General features: G+C 36.0%; 1 protein-coding gene across 8 annotated transcripts in view; it reads right to left on the reverse strand.

The window, feature by feature from the left end:
• The window catches only part of AP3B1 (adaptor related protein complex 3 subunit beta 1), a 164,951-nt gene that overhangs the window by 67,978 nt on the left and 73,450 nt on the right, over window positions 1-23,523 (reverse strand). For all 8 annotated transcript variants that reach the window (XR_007505014.1, XM_049794396.1, XM_049794397.1 and 5 more), the window contains exons 14-18: window positions 19,276-19,385; window positions 9,661-9,837; window positions 4,655-4,841; window positions 3,567-3,697; window positions 1,267-1,378 (exon numbers count right to left, since the gene is read on the reverse strand). Coding sequence is in view for 7 of the 8 variants with exons in the window: in XM_049794396.1 (XP_049650353.1) it covers window positions 1,267-1,378; window positions 3,567-3,697; window positions 4,655-4,841; window positions 9,661-9,837; window positions 19,276-19,385 (717 nt within the window). In the remaining variant the exon portion in view is untranslated. The remainder of the gene's footprint in view (window positions 1-1,266; window positions 1,379-3,566; window positions 3,698-4,654; window positions 4,842-9,660; window positions 9,838-19,275; window positions 19,386-23,523) is intronic.

The raw sequence follows: 23,523 nt of genomic DNA on the forward strand, positions 1-23,523 counted from the left end.
AAGCAGGCAAGAAAATCACTTTCCCCTAATGTTTACAAATTTTTGTTGGTTAAAGACCTGTCCTCTTCAGCCTAAAGTATTATACTTTATCAAATTGGAAACCTAATAATAAATTAATTGCATGTGGATTCTTCAAAATTACATAACCCTATCAGGAGTTGGAGATGACCTCGAATTCTCTAATCTATACATCCACTTAACTGCAAGATTATCTTTTCAACCAATTGCTTAATTAGATAATCTGTTCTTGAATACTGATAGTGATAGTGATTTAATCACTGATTTAAACAAATTATTCATCCTCTAAATAATCATATAGTTACCAAATATTTAAATATCTGAAGTGAATATATTCTTCTCTTGCTTCAGAGATCATTAATTTCAGTGATACAATTCTTAAGCACTTCTTTTGCATCTTTCCTCAGTTTAAGAATGAGAGGGAAGAAACTCCATATTCAGATTTTAAGGTGCCGTTCTTCCGTTCAACTAGATGCTGATAATTCTTTCAAGTCTCTAATGGTAAACACCTTGTGTGTCTAAAGTCTGGACCTGGGAGAATGATGTTCTTCACTACATCTGAACTATATTAACATCTACTGAAATGGCTGTCTTGGGGAACTGCCTTCTGGCATTAAGTGGGAGACTGGTCAAAAGAACTTTGCTCACTGAACTTGACAGGCAGATGTCAGTTATCTTCTCCATCACCACCCCCATTATAACAAATAGAAAACGTAGTGTAACACTTGAGAGCAATACTTTAACATAATTTACAGAATAAACCCCATGAAAGACTATATGGTTAAACAAGTTTGGCCGTTTATGAACACAACAGCACACGCTATCAAAATGGTACATCATCAACAACAAATTCCAAAAAACCTTTAAGACTTATGGCTCCCAACAACCAAGCACACAGGCACTCTTCCAACAAAAAGTTAGGTGCCTTTAGTTTTAATTGGAGTTACAAACTCTCATTATCCTTACTAGATTCAAAGCAAGATAAAAATAGCATGCCAGCTTTTTAAATTGGGAAACAAATCAAAGTCTAACCCATTTAATGAACACACAAGCCATATCTGTAAAATTAGCTGTTATTGCACAGCGAAAGTGAATGTAAAATCCGCCCCCCCCCCAATTTCCTGATTTTACACATAGCTCTGGCTTTTTTTGAATTTTTTTCTGATTCTTTTTAAATAGTGGCCAGTTCTGAAGATACAGTTCTTCAGGCAGGGGAGATGAGATGCAAGTTGCTTTCCAAACACCTACCTGATGCACTGGTGCTGCTAGACTCATCTTCATCCTCTTCTGATTCAGAGTAGAACTTTTCAGTAGGTTTCTCTTTCTTTGTCTTACCTAGAATTCCAGTCCATTCCTTTGCCTGTAAATAAATTTCAACTTAAGTTTACTTTTACAACCAGCAATACAAAAATATACACAGAACAGGGCAAAGAATAACATTCGCAGTAGTAGTATTAAGCAGTTTCTAAATAAATCCTCTAAGCAAGTCAAGAGAAACTGTTAAACTCTTACTTTACACAATTAGGAGAACTAAAAGTTTTGTAGAAACCTATAGAAGGTGAGATATGTCTATTAGAGAGTTTAGAAAAAGATTTACGAAGGCAGATTAAAAGCATCAGTAACCATAAATAAATTCCTATACCAAAAGAACTTGAAGTCTGAGAGTTTTATCTCTAGATCCAGCTGAGTGTAGCCTATGACTAGAATGAAGGGTAAATATGGCTAGTCACCACCTTTATCATCCCAGGTTTTAAGGGTAAAACAGATGTGGACCCAATAGACACAGAAGTTCCAGCAGCCACAGAAGAATTATATTTCACTTCTTTTGCAGTTGTCCAAATAACAGTAATTCTTACCATGAAGACAATACCAGAATGTGGCAATGCTTCGGCCAGACTTTTTTTTTCTTTCAATATCCCCCTATACTACTAGAGAAGCAGAAGAAAAACTCAGGCCAGGAAAAAAAAGCAAATAGGCAAACAACTAAATCAACAGAGTGATACAGGTCTGCCTCAGTGACTGCTCTGACCTGGATATAAGACTAACTTTTGAAAGAGCTCTAACAGTGACCTGCAATGATGTACAGCTCTAGAGACACACTGGCTTACTCTTAAACACCAAAAGCTGGTAAAGCTTTGTAATGCTCCACACAGCAACTGGTATTTTAAAAAGCCAATATTCTTTTGGATATAAACAACTATTTAATTGTGGATTGCAGCTTAACAACTCAGCTTCACTCACATACTTTGTGTAGGCACATGCAGTATTAGAGGAACCACAAAATTAATGACAATGAGACGCTCCCCAAAGAAAACACTTGCAAAAAAACATGGGGAAAAGATTTTCATGTTTGTTTTGAAGGTTTAAATGGATGGAGGGAGATGTTTTCTATTATGTGGTAGATGGATGTTACTCCATTTGATCAATTTCCTGCAATACTTTTTGTTTTTATGGACAAAGGCACCTCCGCACATTCTTTCGTGCCAACCCTATCATTTATAATCCCCTGCTTGAGCTGACTGCCTTCAGATTCTCTCCATAAAAGCTTTCAGAAGTTTGTACACAAATACCTCTTTTCCTGAAATGTATTTAAGAAGGTAGACAAGTAATATTAAAGTACTAAGGAGAAATGCTTGTTCTACACATTGCGGTTCACTGGCTTCTGCAAGTCATACCTATTTTTTAGAATTGTCTCTAGCTTTTCTATGCCTAACATCTTATATGCAAATTATTTTATGTGCGATTTACTGTAGAAGTTGGCTTATTACAAGGACCATGTGCTTTTCTGGGTATACCTGTTACAACGATATACCTCCAGGAGCACCATCAGCATGCTCTATTTCAATACGTTTATATTTCTATTACTGTTCAACAGCTTTCACTGACATTTAGTAGGACTCTGGTACCAGAACATGACTTTGCCTCAGAGTTTACAATTGAGTAAGAAAAAGCTATCGGTAGTAAAGACCAGCCCTGTAATGTCAACACATGACTAGTGCACTAATAGATTACATTTTCCTATTCTAAACTTTCCTAATTCTCTCCAGATCATCTGAAATGTAAACCCTGGTCTCTTGCAAATGTTACACTTTGAAACGTACATAATTTTTCCCCCTGCCACTGCCTTTTGCTTATATTATCTATTTCTCCTGTTTAGACTTGGATTTGTACATGAACAAACCTCCGCTGCCCTCCTACTTCAGCAGTATAGCTACACTCGTCATTAACAGCAATTAACATACTGCAGCACAGCAAATATAAAAGGCATGAAATCAAAAGTGAGATGGAGGGGAAAAAAGCCTATTTAATCCACGAGTGAAGCAGAAGTGGCCTACAGTTCATCCACTTCCCTCATTGAAAAGAAAACAGCAAGCATCGTGCAGGTTTCCAAATGTTCCATTTCCAAGCTAAAATAAGCAACGGATGTTCACATGCATCAACAGTTTTCAGTACAGCATACAGATAGTATTTAAATACTTGTATTTTAGGCTAATATTCTATATTGACAAGTGCCTTCAGCAAAGTTACTTTTAATGATGCTGACGTACCAACTCGGCTACGTCGACATTTCGGACGGAGGGGTCAGGCGCCACCTTTGGCCAGTCGGACAGCTCCAGGTAGCCAGTGGCTCGGCTGTTCAGTGTGTGAGACAAGGTGCCAAGCTGGAAATGATCCCGATCTATTAAAAAAAAAGGAGGGAGGGCAGAAATACACAAACACCATGAGCTCTACCACAAAGAGCAATCTTAATCAGGGCTAAAGGTAATTGCCATTATATTACCTCAAATGTCATGGAATAAATATAAACTAGGAAGCTCTTCATAGGTCAAAAAACTGATTTCAGTCCATAGATTACAATAATCTCCCCCATAATGGTCAATAAAAAAGCTAATCAGTCAGTGTGTTTAGAGGTGTTGCTCTGAAATGTAGCTTCTCTAAAAATTACTTTACTGTGAATATTAAGAATGACAGCACAGTTAAACAATCCATATACATGTCTTGGCACAAACACATCCAGAATTTTAATAGTTTTTCTTCAAAATGGAGCTCCTTTTAGAGCTTCAAAACTGGGACTAAGTATGAAAATTAAAACTGCAAATTGTCACAATAACAGAGCATTTTTAATTAAGATAACCTGATAACCTTTCAATTTGAGAAGACAGACAATGGTTCTTACTTGTAAAAAGACAGGGAAAATGCACAGGGAAAATTATGACTTTGGAGAAAAATAATAAAACCCTAATCTTTTGAGATTCAATTTATTTCAGATTCATAAAACGTTTGCAATACTTACATTAACAATCTTCTATTAAAGTCCAGATAAAAGACTAGACCTATTTTCCTAAACTGAAGAATAGTTTTCCTCAGAAGACACACCTTCTGTTATTTAAATCAAATTTAAAATCCACATGAATAGAAATGGATCAGTTTGTCAGGGTTTATCATCACAGAAATGCACTGTGTTTGCACCATGCAAACCTTGCTTGCTGAAAAGCAAGTAAGCAGAGCGAGTATCCTTGCATATTAATCATTTGTATTTGCTAAGTGACACAATTTGTGAGGATATCTGAAATAGAACAGGCTGCCACATTCCTTTACACAATGAACATTTCCCAAATTATTTTGGCAGTTATACCTTTAAAAGGAGACTCAAGCAATGGGGCAGGTTTCTGTGCCAGAAATATTTTTTTGGCATATTTGCTTAAAGCTCCACTCTTCTCATTCGGAACAATAAGCTGCCTAATAAATCTTGTACGGTCTCTGATGTCGTAGCTTTGATCATACTTGCCGAGATTTAATACGTACTGGGTAAGCAATTTTGTCTGTAGAAAAAAACAGGATAAGAACAGAATACAAGTTATTTATGATTATTGATAACTCTGGATAAACATATTTAAAGAGGTAATAAAAATGAATGGTTATGTCAAACAAATGTTGTTCCACAGGGAATATGCATTTCTAAAGCTGCAAATAGAATTCTGCAGCCAAAGCACATGTCCTCTTCTGTATTGGGGAGGTGAATGCTGAGTACTGAGAAGCAGCCATGTGCTAGATTATTAAACTGCTGAAGTGGAAAGAAAGGCATCATTAAAAAAATAATCATATATGGCAAACCCGCTGAAGGGTCTACGTGAGGATAATGAATGTGGAAATACAACTAAAAACATGGCACTCAAAACTTAATCGGAAAAATATGCAGGACATCAAAACATCAGAGGGTATTAGGGGGCTGGCAAACTGCTTCTGCTGAGGTGTGTTTTATGAAGAGATACTGTCCCTGGCATAAGCAGTGTCTGCACTCTGACTGCACTCAGTTACTTTATCCTGAATTATGACCCATTAAAGCAGACACATGAATCACTGAACTGGATTACTGCAAATTATTTGCAGTGCATTTAGCTGTTACTTTTTCATAAAAGCAAGCTGCTGATGCCCTCTAAAAACCAGGATAAAAGACTCCTTCCATTTTTTTCTTGAAGCTTAAAGCCTCCAGTAATATCGGTCATTTATTTATTTATGTAAGAGAGCAACCTATCACAGCTTTTTACAGCATAATAGGACTTCCTAATTTGATGTCTGAGAATATTAGCATGTATTAAATAACTTTAATAATTCAGTTAAATTTTTAAAACTAAAAAAAAAGAATATAAAAAATCAGGGAGGCTTTCCCAGTGTCTTAGAAATAACACAGTGTAACTGGAACAATAGTGCTGAACAGATTTGTATCCATTAGATACATTTGAGAGAAGTACGCCACTTTCTTTACATACAAGCAAACAGAAAAAAGAGCAAAAATAATATACCATTATAAGGAAGTAAATTTTTAGCATTTCAATTCAAGTCATAACTGATGAATAACACAGGGTTAAAAATGTATTGTCAAGGAGGATTTCTTTTCTTTACACAAAGAAACAACAATGCATATATATCCTGTTTATCATGCTATTGTTATAATAATAACACAGTATCAATCATGTGAGCGGAAAAATAGGTACAAAAAACCCCACTCAATTTTGTTATGTGCAATTTGCTAAGAAAAGTTCAGTTTAATAATTTCCACCTTGAGGATAAGTGTTAAAAGTGTTTTCTAGAGATTTAAAAATACTTTTTCAGACTATTAACTCCTGTAAGTGAAATACAAAGTAAAGAAAAAATGGTTTTAAATTGAACAACATACAATGCATGCAACCATTTCACAAAATACCCTATGGCACCAAAGATTTGAAGAAATTAGTCATATTACATCAGAATAACAGTAAAAGCATAGTTAAAAAAGTCTTTCAGTGAAACATTTTTTGTTTCTTTTTTCTCTCTGATACCCAAGGATGGTTCTGTGAAAAGATATTTTTTCCCCCAAGGTACTGTCTCAGCTCTGGGAAAAGTAAAACTTTCCTACATGTATTTCATATTTATTAGCAGCTATTTCTTTACTAGGGTATAAAATCTTAAACAACTGCATCAGACAGAACATACGTAATCTGCACTCATGCAGGACTTACGCTGTTCAATCGAATGAAATTGGGAGGATTCCCAAGCAGCATGAATTAAAGTAAATGAGAGATACCTCCTGCAGCCCTTGCCTTCACCTCTCCTTTGCAAAACAAAACAAGACTTCTTGCTGTCATGGCAGAAAGCTCGGCAGAATGGATCACAAAAAACAGTTGTCTTTGCTTGTGAATTGCTATAGGGATGGGAAAAGTTGGTGGGCACTTTTTCAGTGAGCACTGACGGAATTAGATGAAGAGTTGATCCTGCAAGACTGCATTTTCTTTAATGGGATCATTTTCTCCAGGATCCTTTTCCTCCTACCTTCCTCTCCCCTAAAATATCTTTTCCATATCGTCCAATACGGATAAAGACACAACAAATTTATATGGAAAAATGCACCATATCTGCAAGAAGTCTCCTTGCAAGCTTCACGTATAGTATAAATAGTTTTAATAAAAACAAAAAACGACTATTTTTTTCTCGACCTATGGCAACACAACCAAACAAGTAGTAACGCTTTTCTACATGGAGGTAGCTAACAGAAACAATTAATTTTCATTAAAAACAAAACAAAATAAACTAATGAATACACATCAGGTTTTCCAACAAAGGAATATCCATAAGAAGCTAAAAATTATTTGAGCAAGCACATTAATTTGGTGAAATAGCACAGAATCTGCACAGAATCTGCTCCACAGAACAGTAAGACAAAGTATTCTGACATATGATATAATACATTATTATCATATGCCAACACAGCCTGTTATCTGGACATGCTCATTATATAGGCATAATATAATTCCTTTTATCCTCACACTGTTAGAATCTACTACTATTTTTTGTACATTTCGGTCTGGCTAATATGAAAAGAATACTTCAAGTCATCCTTCAGCAACATTTCTAGAATTTTCTAGTGGCAATAGTTCTATTTGAGAATTTAATGCCTATCCTATATCAGCAGCAATTAACCTTTTGGTAGATCCCCACTTTAAAAATTTTATAATACAAGTATCACCAATAGATGAGGGTCTATGATTGGAGAGAAACAGCCATCTATCCACTCATTCATGGGGTGATCACAGGATTTAAAGAACAATGGAAATTCTTGCAAAAAATCCTGAATCTTAAAAAGCATTCCTGAGAATATACTGCACTAAGTGTTTGAAGATATGCCTAAGGAAATTATCAGCAAATACAATAATATATTTACAGAAAGGGACCACCCAGGGCAAGAGCTCTTTTCATCTGTTTAGTTGTGTTGAATCTCTCTTGGCTATCCTACCACTACTCCTCAATAAAGTGACATTGTGTCTTTTAGATTTTCACAACTCCAATGACTTTGGATGAAACTGATAAAGGATTCAAAAAAGTATTACATGGTAGGGTAGGATACAGGGGGTGAACACATGGGAATGAGGAAAGATGGACAGACTGACAACTGAGCAGTCAAGTGTATAAGATTTGCCTTCAAGTTTGAAAAGTTAGACTGAAAAATGGCTGGACTTTTTAGGAACTGAAGTCATTCCAGAAAGAAATGTTTTAATACTGAGTGAGTAAAGAAGAGTTACTCCTGGGAATAAGGATGTAGATGTAGGAAGAGTGTTGCCAGCTGCTAAAGGCAAAACCATCATATTCTAGTTTGAAGGAACTTTGAATCAACCCGTCATCAACCTACTCTGTCAGAAAGGAACAGCTTGACCACTTGAGAAGACATCTTATTTTTCCACAATCTAAAACTAGAAGGAAAACACCCTTTGATGAAATCTATCATTTAGGAGGCAACTCAGGAGACAGTTTCTTCTGCTTTATGATCATTATTGTATTTGAATAAATGGTTATGCAACACTTAAAATGATGGTTTACAATGTATTAAGATGTGAAACTGGAAAAAGAGCAAAAATCATCAACTCCTTGTAGGCAATCAATTTTTGGCCAAATATGGTGTTGAAAAAATCAGTGTAAAATCACAAAAATTATATGGAAAATTAGTAAATACTATGTAATGGACCAAAAGGAGACAGTTTAGATAATCAAACCAATCTTTCCTTAGCTCATTCAGCATTTTCATTACGATGAGCACTGACAGAAAGAAGTCACCTTTCGTTACTGCCCCATTTTAGACTGCATAAGCAAAGGACATGCATTCACTCTTATCTGAATGCATGGCAAGACAGTTCATCTCCCACTTGCCCTACAGAGTAAAATCTCAGACAAATCAAGTTTGCAGTTGGATATAGCTGTCAAAGAATGAGAAGACACCACAGGTACAGAGATACAAGATCCTGTGCTGTCCAAGCTGTTGTAAAACGAAGAGGTCTAGCAGCCCAGGAAAGCGTATACATCTCAGACAATATATTTCTTCTACATTTGGAAAAAAAATATCTCTGATTTTACAACCTTTTACAGTAATAATTGGAATTACAGTGAAAAATGAATGTCAAGAAGCTATACTCCATAGCCAGAGAGTGACAAAGTTCACAGTGCTGTCATTGAGAAGAATGAGGCAGCTGGCACCTCTCATAGCTATTGTTTTCAGCTGCCTGGAGATCTAAGTTCACCTTTTTGTACTACCTGACATTTTTAGATTATCTTTATTACTAGAGATGATCAAAACCTACCTTCTCCACAAAGTGAAGTGAAATAGTAAGAAATACAGAAAAAGAGGAAGCAGTTACTATCTTTAAGATGAGCACTGATGGAAAGACATAACAAGGCCTTTTGCTGGCATCTCCTTTTAGATACCCTCAAAAGTAATGAGCAGTTTCTTGTTCAAATTGACAATACTCCCTTTAAAATTCTGGTCTTAGATCCAGAAAACAGCAAATCACACCAGGAAAATCTCCTATTTGATATTAGTAATACTATTTACAAATCTTTCCTATTTATGTGAATTTAAAAAATCCACAATTTCCCCAAGAAAGAAAGAGGCAAAAGAGAGTCATCGCATCACTACATTCATATTTACAATCCAGCACATACCCAAAGAGTCGTGGTTAGATTTAGTCTGTTAGATTTCTTGAAAACTGATGTTCAGCTTTTCTTTGTAGAATAATATGGACTAGTTTTGGTTACTTACATAAATCACAACTATATACAGACTGTACAAAAACCTACTGTGACTCTAAATATGTACACTTCTGAATTTAAGCTTACCTGCTTTGAGTTTGTTAAATAGAGTTTTGCGCCCAAATTTAAGATCTGCAACTTTACAAGGTCATCTTCATTAGTAAAGGTCTTGGCTGTCTTTCTCAAAACATCAGGTGCGATCTTTGGAACCCGTTCACAGTACTCGCCGATGAGCCAGAGAATGCTGGCTCTGGCTACTGGAACCTGAGAAAACATTGCGCACTCTAAGTTAACATATTCACAAAGATTACTTGCATAGTTGTACATTTCTGTGTTCAGTAACAAATTAAACAAAATACTGTTTAAAGACAATTGCCACACGAGGAATACAGAGCCAAATTAAATACTGTTCAATACAGCCACTGTGGTAGATTGAACATCCACACAAATGTAAGATACAGACCCTGCCCCAAGACCCATGCATTATGAGTTGACAAGACAAGCGGAGCAGGAATGGAAACAGAGGCACACAGAAGTGATGTGTTCATGTTCACAGTACAAGCTGGTGACAGTTTGGAAGAGAATCCAAGTCTTCAAGGTGTCGTTAGGAATTTTTACCACCAGGTTACGCTAAACACCACGTTGAAACAAAACAGTGCTTTTTTGTGACTATAGTCATATAGAAATGGTTTCCAACAATACAGCTTCAAATTCTACCTATGTACTTTAAAAGCACAAGAATTTCTTTAAGACTATTGCTATGTTTCCTTCATTTTTATTTAAAATTTTATGACAGTAAGATTCATATACAAATGTCCAAGGCTAGCTGAACACAGAATTTTGGAGACAGGAGTTCAAAATTAGGGTTCTCAATTTCTGAGTAAGATCTAACCCCTCAACTGAAAACACTCTGACCAACTTCACACAGGTCTTATTGTTTTGGAGTTACTTGACTGTTTCACTGAAACAACTGGCAGTAGCAGTTTTTAGATGAACTCCCAGCACATAGTGCTGGCTTCAAAAGCACAGTACTGTCACAGACAGAGAAGAAGCAAAATGGAAAAGCACAGAAGGAAACAGAAGCTCAAGCTCCACGCAGAGTTTAGCTAGAAGTAGTCAGGAGTTAAATTAAATAATATACACACACTTCTCAAAGGTGAGCTAGCCTGTATTAGCTGGTGGTCAAATAAAAAATTGCATCTGTGTTACATACTTCCCTAAAAATACTGTTCCCCTTCCTTGAGAGGAAGGAAGAAAGTATGTAATGAGAAAATTCTTCTAGGCAGAAGCATGTCTTACATAGCATCTACAGACTGTGGTGCTCTCATGTTCTGTACAGACTCTTCTTGTTCAACAGATGTTGAAATGTTACGGAAAAACCATAACTGTTCCATCCTATCAAATGACTGGCTGTAGTTTAGAAAAAAGGAAAGCTTCCAACTGTAACTGGAATTTCAGTTAATTTTGCTGCTTTTTCTAAAAAACATTTGTACTAACACTTTCCATTACTCCCTACACTATACAGTGATCTTTTTTAATAAGCTTACACTTAGGCTAGTGTGAGTACTGCCTTAGGTTTCACAGGAGAAACAAGCTTTAGAAATTCAGCATTGTCATTCTCAAAGCACTAACTCCTAGCATCTTTTATATATGCTTTAATTACTTTTCCTGCATATGTCAGTTATTCATATATGAATATCTATTTCTCAGAATTACAGTGGGAACCAACTATTAAGTATCCTACTCTGTATGCACATAAAATTTGAAAGTACTGCTTTCCAGTTACATTCACAAAAGGTAACAAATGCAAGTAAACTACCAAGGCTCAGGATAGCAATTCCCAAACTATGGTCCACAGTCCCTAAAAAATGGCCCACTAAGCCATACTAAAGAAACACTAATTACATTCACAAGAAATTTTAATGATTAGACATGTTTTACTGCTCAGAAAAGTTTTGGAACAGCTTTGAATAAAAACCTGACAATATCTGCCTCTGTACTTCATATTGTTGCAGACATGCCAACCAAACTATAAACAGGCATGTCATGGGGAGAACGGAGGATTGCCTCTGCTGAAAGAGAAAGCAACCAGATCATGGAAAGATGGAATACGGGAGTCCAACAACAACAACAAAAAATCCCCTCAAGAGATAAATGCCAATTCTGAACATGGAAAAGATATTTAAGGTAGAGGTAACATAATGTATTGACAGTGGTGTAACAGTCAATTGTGACAGTGATTTAACATACATAAATATACGTAAATACTGATTGAGATACAGGTGAAATTTTTTTTGTGACTTGACAAAAAATATAAATTGCCTTGGAATTTACAGTGTGAGAGAGGGGAACAAGCTAACGAACAACTGCTAAATATAAAAACTCTAAATATAGTCACAATATGTTCACCTGTGAAATGGTAAGACTGATGCCACTACTGTACACTGGAAGGAAAGAGGTTATTTCTAATGTTCCAAAGGTTACACTGCATTAAGACCTCACTCCCAATCTATTATTTTAAATTGGGCTAAAGAATAGTAATTGAGTGGTACATTAAATTTTCCAGTATTAGAGCAGTTCAAGTTGCCTGCTGTACAGATAGATACCTCTAAATAAGAATATATAGGCAACTTCAGATTTCAGTTATGCTAGATTTATTTTTCTAAAATATTTCATTACAGACTTGTTAAAATATTAGAATTCTAGAAGAGATCACCAAGTACCACAGTTTGGGCAGCAGCCTATTAGAAACAACCCTTACCCTATTATTGTCTTTTCATAAAGCAAAAATAGCTCACAGAGAAGACCTATTGCAGGAATAGTATTAATTATGAAAGACAAACATCAGGTTTTTACTCCTTCTAGTCAAACCCAGGACTACACTTTAAAACCACAATGAAATATATTTAAATATATTTAAACAGTGTGCATTTAAGCACAGTTAACAAAACTCTTTAAAGTTTTGTCCAGGTTTCTAAAATGTAATTATTAGAGTAATAACTAGTTTTAGAATATAAAATAAATAGACTAAACAAAGCCTAATTTCAAAAATAGTGACAATGGAAGACAAGTAAAATTTCTTGTGAGACTCTGCCTTTTAACTAGGTGGTTAGCTTACTATGTAAATACTGTATATAAGAAACACAACTTTGTGCAACAAGAATCACTATCAATTACAGACTCTTTGAATGAAACCCTGAGTGGAAGCCATTTTAATGGAAAGTGTGTGTTGAACTGATGAAGCCAATGTTTCTGTGTCACTGCATTAATTTGGGGCCAAAACCACAGAGTATTTTCAGACTACTTTCTCCCTGTTTAAGTCTTCCAGTCCTCAACCGTGTAATACCAAGTGCATGATCTGCAGCTGTTGTATCCAGGTCATTCAAAACAGCAAACAAGAAATAAAGCCACTTCTACACCTTCATTGCCTTTTCCAGTATAGCTTAAGTAGGGACCTTGAATTGACAAAAATGCAGCAAATAATACTTTCATTATTCACCCTTACTGTGCATTATCCTCAAAGGCAAACAGGATTGTAAATTACTTTGCCTGATGTTTTATTCCATGTGCCCTGAGCAAGTGGTTAAGTGTACTTTTGAAGCTTTAGTACCAGACTGGCAGTTTCTACTGCCATTTTAACCCATCACCTGTCTGGAGGAAAATAAATAAATAGTTAAAAAACAAAAAATAAAAACCAGGCAGATCCTCTCCCCTCAAAGCAAGACTGGTTACTTAACAGCAGTTAAGAGAAAGACATTATAAAGATTTTGCAGATCACTCTAAGCAGCACAATTCAAAAACTACTGCAATTCAGCTCTAACCTTATTACACAACATACTAGGCTAAAGTACAACTTAAAATCACCAATTACAGTCATCCACATTTGTCACAAACACGAAGGGATACTCAAATTGCAAATGAGGTCTAATTCTCTGCATCCAGAAGAGAATTTGCATGGCTAACAAGTTTTTAAATTTTACTTGGAATCAGAAACGGAAAGAGGGATGAAGTTGATGTGAAATGTCAGACTGGCACAAGAAGAAAAGGTACACAGGAAAGAATAGGAGTAAAAGAAAAGTGGGTAGTTTTTGTTTTCAAGTGGTAGATCTTCAAGAACTCTTCCACTACTTGAACCTTTACACATAAAATTCCTTTAGAAAAGGATCTCCACTGATGACTGCCACCTCCTATATAGTGTACAGGTTTTGTTTAAATTGTGTTTTATTCAAGCTGAATATTTGCTTCAAGTTCAGCGTACAGTGTCCTTGGACACAATGTCCCAAAGGTCACATATTCCTCTCAAATTCTAAACCATTCCATAGATATTAGAGCAAGTAAAAAAATTATCAAATTATGGGAATTGTTCATTAAGGCATTACTTACACAAAGGTTTAAAAATACATTATTAAAGTATAAGCTAGGGAAAAGAATGTGGCTAGAATCTGAAGCTTGCAGGACTGAAATACATATGAACATATGAATGTCATACCTTGTGATACCTTCCCAACATTGAGAGAAAGGAGAACTTAATTAAAGTAAGCTGCCTCTGCTGTGGAGCCATATCAGAAACACAGCAATAAGCAGTATTTACATAGGAATACTGCAAAGGAACTTAAGTTTGTTATTGTTGGATGAATGGACAGAGCAGTGTCAAAAACTCCCAGTCACCTACTCTAGTAATAAGAATCCCAACCCAAACCAGTAATTAGTACTTCTTAATTGCTTCCATAAATTAGATGTTTTTCCACACATATTAAGCTCTTCAAAGTTACGTGTCTTATTTTTCTTCTAAATAGGTAACTCCTTATCCTGTCTTTATCCCATCAAGAATTGTTCCTCCTCATCTCTAGATTAGAAAACACTGCAGACTTCTCTCATATTCTAGAAGGAACTAGGAATAAGGCTGTAATGAAAACCAAGGATGCCAGAATTCACCAGCTACCAAGAGAAAAAAAACATGCCTTAGTAGTACTAGAAGAGAAAGCCTGGAGAAAAGTCACACCAGAACTACAAGATTCCCATCACCTAGAATGCAATCATTTCTGGGTACAATGTACCACCATAAATTATTATTCTAAAAAAAACCCAAAAAGCAGAAACTAAATTGGAGACTACTGCAGCTTGTTTATATGAGGAAATACACAAATGTAGAACACCATCGAGACATTCTTACTCAGAGCTAATTCCTGCTAGGTTGATTTACATTCCTTCATTGCTAAAATGAATTAAGACAAATCAAAAGAGGCATACTTTGGACATAAAAAAAAAGTGTCTCGTGTTAATCCAGTTTTATCAATGCAGTCTAACCAATCCACTTTAAAACATAATTCAGATAAAATCTGCAAGTATTTGCACCTAGAAGAATTCTGGACCATAGCTGTTTTGAAGGAAGGATTTTCTAAGAGTAGACTATATAACTATATGACACATATTTGATGAGAGAATATTCTAAAAGCTTTCTCAAAAGCCCCTCAACAACATCTTTCAAAATGTCATCCTTTACAAGGTAGAAAGGCACTCTCATGAATAAAAAAAGGACTAGATGACAGAAAAGACAAAGCCCCCATTACAATGGGAGGCAATCATCAGATGTCCCATAGGGACTTATAGGGCAGAACATGCTGTTCAACATATCTGCGAGTAATCTAGAAGAGGGCTACCTAGTGAGGAGACAGTCTCCTGACACAAAATTATTCAATGTAATCTAAACCAAAACAAAGCCTGACAAGTTGAAGATGACTTATTAGTGATACTTAAAAGTTGGGCAGAAATGATGCAGCCAGACTTGCAACATTAATAACAGGACTTCCAAAAAAAATACTCTACACATACTGATAGACCTCAAACTATTTCTAGGGAAAAATATCTTGGAATCATGAATATTTTCAGAGAATTGTAGAATTGTCAACTCAATGTTCTGCAGAAGTCAAAAGGCAGACAACCCCAGGAAAGTGACATAAAAAATACAAAGTAGGTAAAATCATTATGTCACTACATATAATTTCTCCTTCATGCTCTGACTACTGCACACACTTCTGGTCACCCCCATTCAAAAACCACACAATTATCAGAAAAGACAAAGAGGGAAAGGCTTATCAGAGATCTGGAATATGAGGAGAGATTAGAATTTTTAGATTAGTAAGCGTGATGATGTGCATAGCAAACTCAAGCTTCCAGTCAGCAGCTAAGAAGGTACACTGGAGGTACCTCACAATGAACTTGCTCTTATCTTTAAATCCCTCTCTCTAAAGCACCAGGTTTTGGTGCTACTGAAGATGAGACTACTCCATTAAGAGGACCTTTTGGACTCAACCAGTATCATCCTTCTTTAAATGGCCCTTTCCCACATGCATATTTTTTGAACTCCTGTCTCTCCAAAAACTATACACACAAAACTAATTAAGCCCACGTCAGAGAGAACAGCTAGCACAAACTAGGACTGCTTAGATCTCTGGCTGACAACTTACCAAATCATTAAATTGTAAAGCATGATGACATTATTAACACATTAACAGACAAATGGAAGCATTTTTATCATTTAAAAAACAGAAGTTTAAAGAGATCCAATTATTCTCTTGTTTAGTATTTTCAGAAAACCATCAGACATGCATTTCTCAGTTACAGTTTTTGAAGTGTGTGGAGTAAAGGAGCTGGAATACAGCTAGATCGAGCTGTACTATATACAGGTGCAGGTACTCAACAAATATCAGACACAAAATAGATCTCATAGATCTTTGCCTGCACACACCTCAGATAAAAGTTTAAGGCACAAATGGTAACATACAAAAGCTAAGGAAGAAAAATAAGCACTCATTTCAGATACGTAAGAAAACAATCAATTAATGGGCAAACTGAAGTGGACAGCCCTAAGCTTTACTGTAAATGAGAGTCAGTGGTCTACAAGAGCTCAGTAGTTTTTATTTTAACTTCCTAGTATTTCTTATAGTTGGTCAGATAGATTTAGCTTACTATCCATCCTATCATTTTCTAAATGGCTTCTGTAGATGAAGAAGATGAAGACAAGAACGAGTAAATTTCAGATTGGATGACCGGAAAGAAATACTGCTACAAAAGATTTTTAGGCACCTCATCATTGTCAATCACAATCTCAGGCTAATCCAAGTGAAATTTATAACAACATGAATGAAATAAATTCAGGCACCAACCCCAAAATGTATTCCATCCAGTTTACACTGATTTTGTTTATTTTAGTGGCTAAGCGTTCACCATTTACCTAAACTAAATCATGACAGAACAATCAAAAGTGCTTTTCTATTTAATTGTATTTAATTCCATTGATGCTTTTGTTTGTGTTTTATATAGTAGTAAATTAATTTCAGCTCTAAGAAGCACCAAAGAATTTCTTTACCCAGTTTCCCACCCTCCAGCTACTTTCAAGTTCATTCAAGACCATGCGATTTGGTTGCTTCTCCTATGTCGAAATGCAAAAGCCCTTTAAAGACAGTGGTATGCTCTTCTACAGAGGAAAAGGGTTGGTCCCTTAAGTTTCAATCCCAATTTAAAAATGAGCCCAGAAAAACTTTGCCCAACACAAGAAGTCAGGAAAAAAAACCAAAAACTGTGTAAAATATGTGTGTACAAAAGCGTGTGTGCATGTATGTATATTGTATGTCAATGTAATAAGGGTCAGGAATCCTTGCTTTATGTTTCTGTCTTACTGAAGACAAAAGCCAAGGCAACTGTGTTATGTCAAGTCACACTCTTGCCATCATAAGATAAATGTTTAAAATACATGTGAAGATCTCAGGTATTCCACTAATGCTGTTAAATGTTGACATTTCAAACTCAGGTCCTCAGTAATTATATAACCCAAATACCTCCTACCTAAACATGTAAAAATAGGCTTATCCTTTTCAGATGTGTCCAAAGGGCTTGGGGACTTGGACTAGACAACCTTTAAAGGTCCCTTCCAACCCAAACCATCCTGTGATTCTGTGAAGGAATATATCCATTTTCAAAAATCATAGGTGCATGTTATTTCAGGATAATGATATGGAATTCAAATTATAAATATGAACGTCTTCCAAATTTATTATTTATCCAAAGCCCTAAACATCCTGAGGAAGACAAATTTCTAGAAGTTATTAATTAAAAGTTATAGGAAAAATGCAAAACAAGATGTACAACAATCATCCTAGAGAGCCTACAGCATCACTATCACTGCTTCCTTCTCGAGTAAGAAGCATGATTCAGATTCAGATTTTGATTTTTAGTTTATTCCTATGACTCCTCTGTTCCACAGACTGTTCCACTACTAGTTACCACTTTCTGGTATGCTGTACAATCTCATTATTGGAGAATATGAGTATGTCAAAGTAGTTCAAATACTGCATGGGGTTTTTTTCCCTTTACTCAACTTAAAGATTTTCTTTTCCAAAAAAATGCCCTGTTCTTAAAACTTGAAATATTTACTCAGAAGTATTAATTATATAAAATAGCCACAAAACTCTTTTAAGTGTTAAACAGAGTATTTTCTCTTGTACAATTTGTGAAAATAAGAAGACAAACTCATTTGGTGAATTGCCACAAGATGTGTATAAGATCATACACAATTCATGAGATTGTAATGATGAATCAAAATATTGCACAAATTTTCTGAAAACACAGGTTATTATTATAAAATAGGTCATACTTATTTGATATGTAATTAGCAGCAGTATCTTATAGCCTCTTTTGATTCTGGCTACGAGCAATCCAGTAGAATGATATTTTCTTTACATCAGTTACGAAGTTTAATCATCAGCTCTTAGTGACCAAAGATTTATTTGTTTATCCTGTTCAGTGAGCATGAACTGAGAAGACCATATCTCCTTTTTCTTTTAATATTCCAAAGTTTGCCAAATTCAACTATGGGAAATAGAAGATTCACTGATTTAGAAACTATTTACTGCTCCACCATCAATAAATAGCTAATTGTATGAAACTAAACAGTCCTGTTTATAGCATGTACAGAAAAATAATTACTGACAGATCAAAATCTGTCACCTTTGGGGTATAATGCACATTGTCTTCAGCCCTACACTACAGTTTAGGATAGATTACTAACTGTTCTACCAATAACTGGGACTGTGAGGAGAATCTGGGAAGGAAATATTGACATACCAAAATGTCAATTTAATCTAAGGACAGATAAAAGGCAATAATGCAAATTTGACTGTTAAATGCCACAGAAACTTAAATACGCAGAAGTTAAAAATGCAACTTCAAGAAACATTGCAACACACTCACAGCAGTGTGTCTGGTACCAGGGAAAGGTCAGGTGATTTGGGGGGTAGGGAAAAAGATTTAGAATAAAATTTTTTAAACTCCACCCCATATCAGTAAGACAACAGGCTGAAAATCCTCAAGTTAAGTGCTGCTTTGCCCTTATATTCATTTCAACTTACCCACTCTGTAATCTAAACCTGCTATTCATCTTGGCCTAATGGTACTAGCAATACTCAACATTTCCAGGGTTCTCTTTCAAAATAGCTTCCCAGACCCAAGGCACAAATTGATGCCATCCGATTGCTTTATTTCCTCTTCCTTAAGATTATGAAAAATTATATTTTATGTCAGAAATAAAAAGTTATGTTTTATTTCTTTAGTACATCTATTTCCATTTATGGCCCAAATTCAAAGGAGATGGTGTGATTTTTATCAGTCAACTAGGAAAATATGATAGCGTGCACCAATACTCACTGTAATGTTATCCAAGAGCTTGGCCATATGCTTAATAATTTCACCATGGTGTGCTGGCTGGGTTTGCAGCAGTTTCTTAATGACAACAACACTTTCAGCAACTACAATTTCTGTTGAAGACAAAACAAATTATTAATTTTAAAAGCATTTATGCAAAAGATTAAGCCATAAATAATTGATTGTAAAAGATGCTATCAGCTTTCAAAATATGTTTTGCAGAACTGAATACTATTTACTTGGTAACAAAGATGTAGACCACTCTACTAATACAACTTTAGCTTCCAGAATCAAGTTATAAGCAGCAAAAAGAAGACAGAGAAATGTTCCAAAAATATCAGCCTAATAAATATTTTTTTTTAAATTGCCTTTTAGTAAAGCTGCACTTTCTATTTTTCCTTTTCAAATTGAGGAACAACACTAAAAAACATGTGTGTTTCATTGAAATTATGTATATTCATAAGTAATTTGCTGTCTGCATTAAAAACATAAACACTTGCTTCATTTTCAAAGAAATGTACAATGTTAAAAGTAACAGCTCATTCATAAACAAGAGGAATATCTAAACATCTCCTTTGCACTTTTTCACCTTCTAAACAGTCTCTCTCAGGTCTGTAATCTAATCTCTAGTACATTCAAATGAAGCTTCTAAATAGCAAACTGTTTTAAGATTTATGCCAAAGTCATGCATTGGAGTGCTTAACTACTGTAACAAGTAACATTCATAGCCTGATCAACTTGTATGAAATGTACAATTCTTGAAGCTGAAAAAAACCCACTGGTGCAGAGGTAAGCTTCTATGCAAGAGTAAACTCATGCTGTAAGGAAAGATGAAGGAAAGTCAAATACAGGTAAAGCTGAAACCAAAACAAAGACTACTGTAGAGGTTCAACATAATTCTAATTTTCATTTATACTACTAAAGGGGACTAATTATTTCTCCTAAATTATCAATGTTTTAAACAAAGAAAAAGCCTAACTACCATTTATTAACAATCACAGAAGTATTCCTACATTTCAAAAGTTAATCTGGCACATGGACCATTCATTCAGCAATCAAGCAAGCTGAAGTTTCAAAATAACAGTATGGGGAAAAGATCTCTAAATTTTTTACAATTTCTTTTTTTTAAGAAAGCAAACTTCTTGTGGAGAAAGGCTTTTCAAAAGCTCTGAATATGCATCATTATGCCATAAGCCTATGAAATGCTTAAATTTCACCTTGCAGCTTTTTGTGTCATCCTTTATTTGACATGACATCTCAGTCATTTTTCTAGACTAATATCTTACAGCAAGGTTAACATGTCTGCTTCACGTATCTCAAGGTCTTGCACAATCCTACACATCAATTTAATTCAGGTTTTGTTTTGCCAGATACTAAAGCAAGAAGATAAATTCTCAAAATTTTAAAATTACAATCTGGAATATTTAAAGTAGGAAACATTGTAATGACAACCTTCACCACTGAGTGTTTTGTGGTACTACTTAACAAGGAGAATGGTTAAGGAACTGAACCCAAAAAACTGAGTGGACATGAAGTCATTATTAAAAACACTTGTTGACAATGTAGAACTGATAATGATAAAATGAAGTGCAGTAGATGAAGTGTCACCATAGGAACTACTTTAATGCAATCTGTGGGAGAAAATTTAAACGACTGAACCAGAATTGTAAGCAAGTAAACTGTTATGGTTCCTTTTACATGAATCTAGATACCAAAAAAGAAACTACAAACAAAAGCAAAATGAATTTGTATTAGAATAAGGACTGACATAGTCCAGAAAAAAAGAGTGGCTCTTTGATGCTTGTTTTGTGCATGTGAAGAATCCCAAAAATGAGCATGAAATAAAAGACACACCTTTAGGATCAAAGACCGCCCCCCCCCAAAAAAAAAAAAAAAAAAAAACAAAAGAAGGAGATAAAATTGTCATTCTGAATGAGCAGTAAGAAAACTTAAAAATGTAACTCTGTTAGCATTATCAAAGAAAAAGTGCATACAAGGCAATGACAAATGAACACAAAAATTTCAAAACAGAGTGTAAATTATATCTAAAGGGTCATTGTGCTGGTTTGGGCTTGGATAGATTTAATTTCTTCATAGCTCGTATGGGGCTATGTTTTGGATTTGCACAGAAAAGAGTGCTGATAATGCCGAGATGTTTTGGTTACTGCTGACCAGTGCTTACACAAAGTCAAGGCCTTTTCTGCTTCTCACCCCAGCCCACCAGCGAGCAGGCTGGGGGAGCACAAGAAGTTGGGAGGGGACACAGCCGGGACAGCTGACCCCAACGGACCACAGGGATATCCCAGACCATATTGACGTCAGGCTCAGCGTATACAGCTGGGGGAAAAAGAAGGAAGGGGGGATGTTTGGAGTGATGGCATTTGTCTTCCCAAGTAAGTGTTAGGCGTGATGGAGACCTGCTTTCCCAGAAATGGCTGAACACCTGCCTGCCGATGGGAAGCAGTGAATGAATGCCTTGTTTTGCTTTGCTTACATACATGGCTTTTGCTTTACCTATTAAACTGTCTTTATCTCAGCCCATGAGTTTTTCTCACTTTTACCCTTCTGATTCTCTCCCGCATCCCACTGTGAGGGATATGAGTGAGCAGGTGTGTGGTGCTTAGTTGCTGGCTAGGGTTAAACCATGACAGTCATAAAAAGTAAATCAAATTCTTAAAACAAAGGCTAAACATCACAGAAAATCTGATCAGGAATGCCTTTACCAATAAAGGAGACTACAACAGGTATCAGCAACTTCAATTTTCACAAGTCATAGTAAAAATCTTAGTATAATGTTCACTGCTAGTTTTCTTCAAACAATTTTGAAGCAATATGGAAATGAATTCTCTGAGTAGGATAATCTCTGAAGACGCCGTAGCATTACAACTTCTCAAAAACCTAAAATATATTCAGTCACACAATGTTACATTTTGCCAAATAATGATATATATAAAAAATTAACAGCGTAGTGGACAGTAACTTGTGGCGACTGAATTACAGACTTTTTCACAATTGAGAATTTGGCCACACTGTAATAGCAACTCAGAGAAAGACCTTAGCAAGGAGCATATTATCAAAGAACATTCAGAAGTTGCATTCTGAAATACTACATTTGACACCACTGGTGTTGAGTCAAATTTTCCTCCACTTACATTAACCAATACTTGCAGAAACTAAAACGCACAACTGAAGACTACCTATAATTTGTATAATCACTATTTCTAAAAGCAGCGAAACTGCATCAACTGTTTTTGGAAGGAATATACCAATTAACTCTCATAGCAAGGCTATACAAGTGATTAAGTGCACCCTCAGCAAGTCTGCAGATGACACCAAGCTGACTGGTGCAGTTGATGTGCCCGAGGGATGGGATGCCATTCAGAGGGGTCTGGACAAGCTCAAGAAGTGCGCCCATGTGAACTTTAGGAGGTTCAACAAGGACAAGTGCAAGGTCCTGCACATGGGTCAGGGCAACCCCTGGTACCAATACAGGCTGGGGGATGAAGGGATTCTGAGCAGACTTGCAGAGAAGGACTTGGTGGTACTGGGGGATGAAAAGCTGGACATGACCCAGCAATGTGCACTCGCAGCCCCGAAAGCCAATCATATCTTGGGTTGCTGAAGAAGCGTGGCCTGCAGGTCGATGGATGTGATTCTGCACCTCTACTCTGCTCTGGTGAGACCCCACCTGAAGTACTGTGCCCAGCTCTGGGGTCCTCAGCACAGGAAAGACATGGACCTGTTGGAGTGGGTCCAGAGGAGGGCCACAAAAGTGATCAGAGGGATGAACATCTCTCCTGTGAGGAAAGGCTGAGAGAGTTGGGGTTATTTAGCCTAGAGAAGGGAAAGCTCCAGGCAGACCTTATTGCGGCCTTTCAATACTTAGAGGGGGCTTTTAAGAAAAATGGGGACAGGCTTTTTACTAGGGCTTCTAGTGATAGGACAAGGGGTAATGGTTCTAAACTAAATGAGGGTAGATTCAAGATGTAAGATACAAGGAAGAGATTTTTTATGATGTAGGTGCTGAAACACTGGAACAGTTTTCCCAGAAAGGTGGCAGACGACCCATCCCTGGAAACATTGACGGTCAGGTTGGATAGGGCTCTGATTAACCTGATCTAGTTGAAGATGTCCTTGCTCATTGCAGGTGATTAGACTAGATGACCTTTAAAGGTCCCTCCCAACCCAAACCATTCTATGATTATTTGGGTTAGAAGGTTATGCAAATGGTTAGAATTAAAGTTAAAAGTA

The sequence above is a fragment of the Accipiter gentilis genome, chromosome Z, assembly GCF_929443795.1.
Source record: "Accipiter gentilis chromosome Z, bAccGen1.1, whole genome shotgun sequence".
Lineage (NCBI taxonomy): Eukaryota > Metazoa > Chordata > Aves > Accipitriformes > Accipitridae > Astur > Astur gentilis.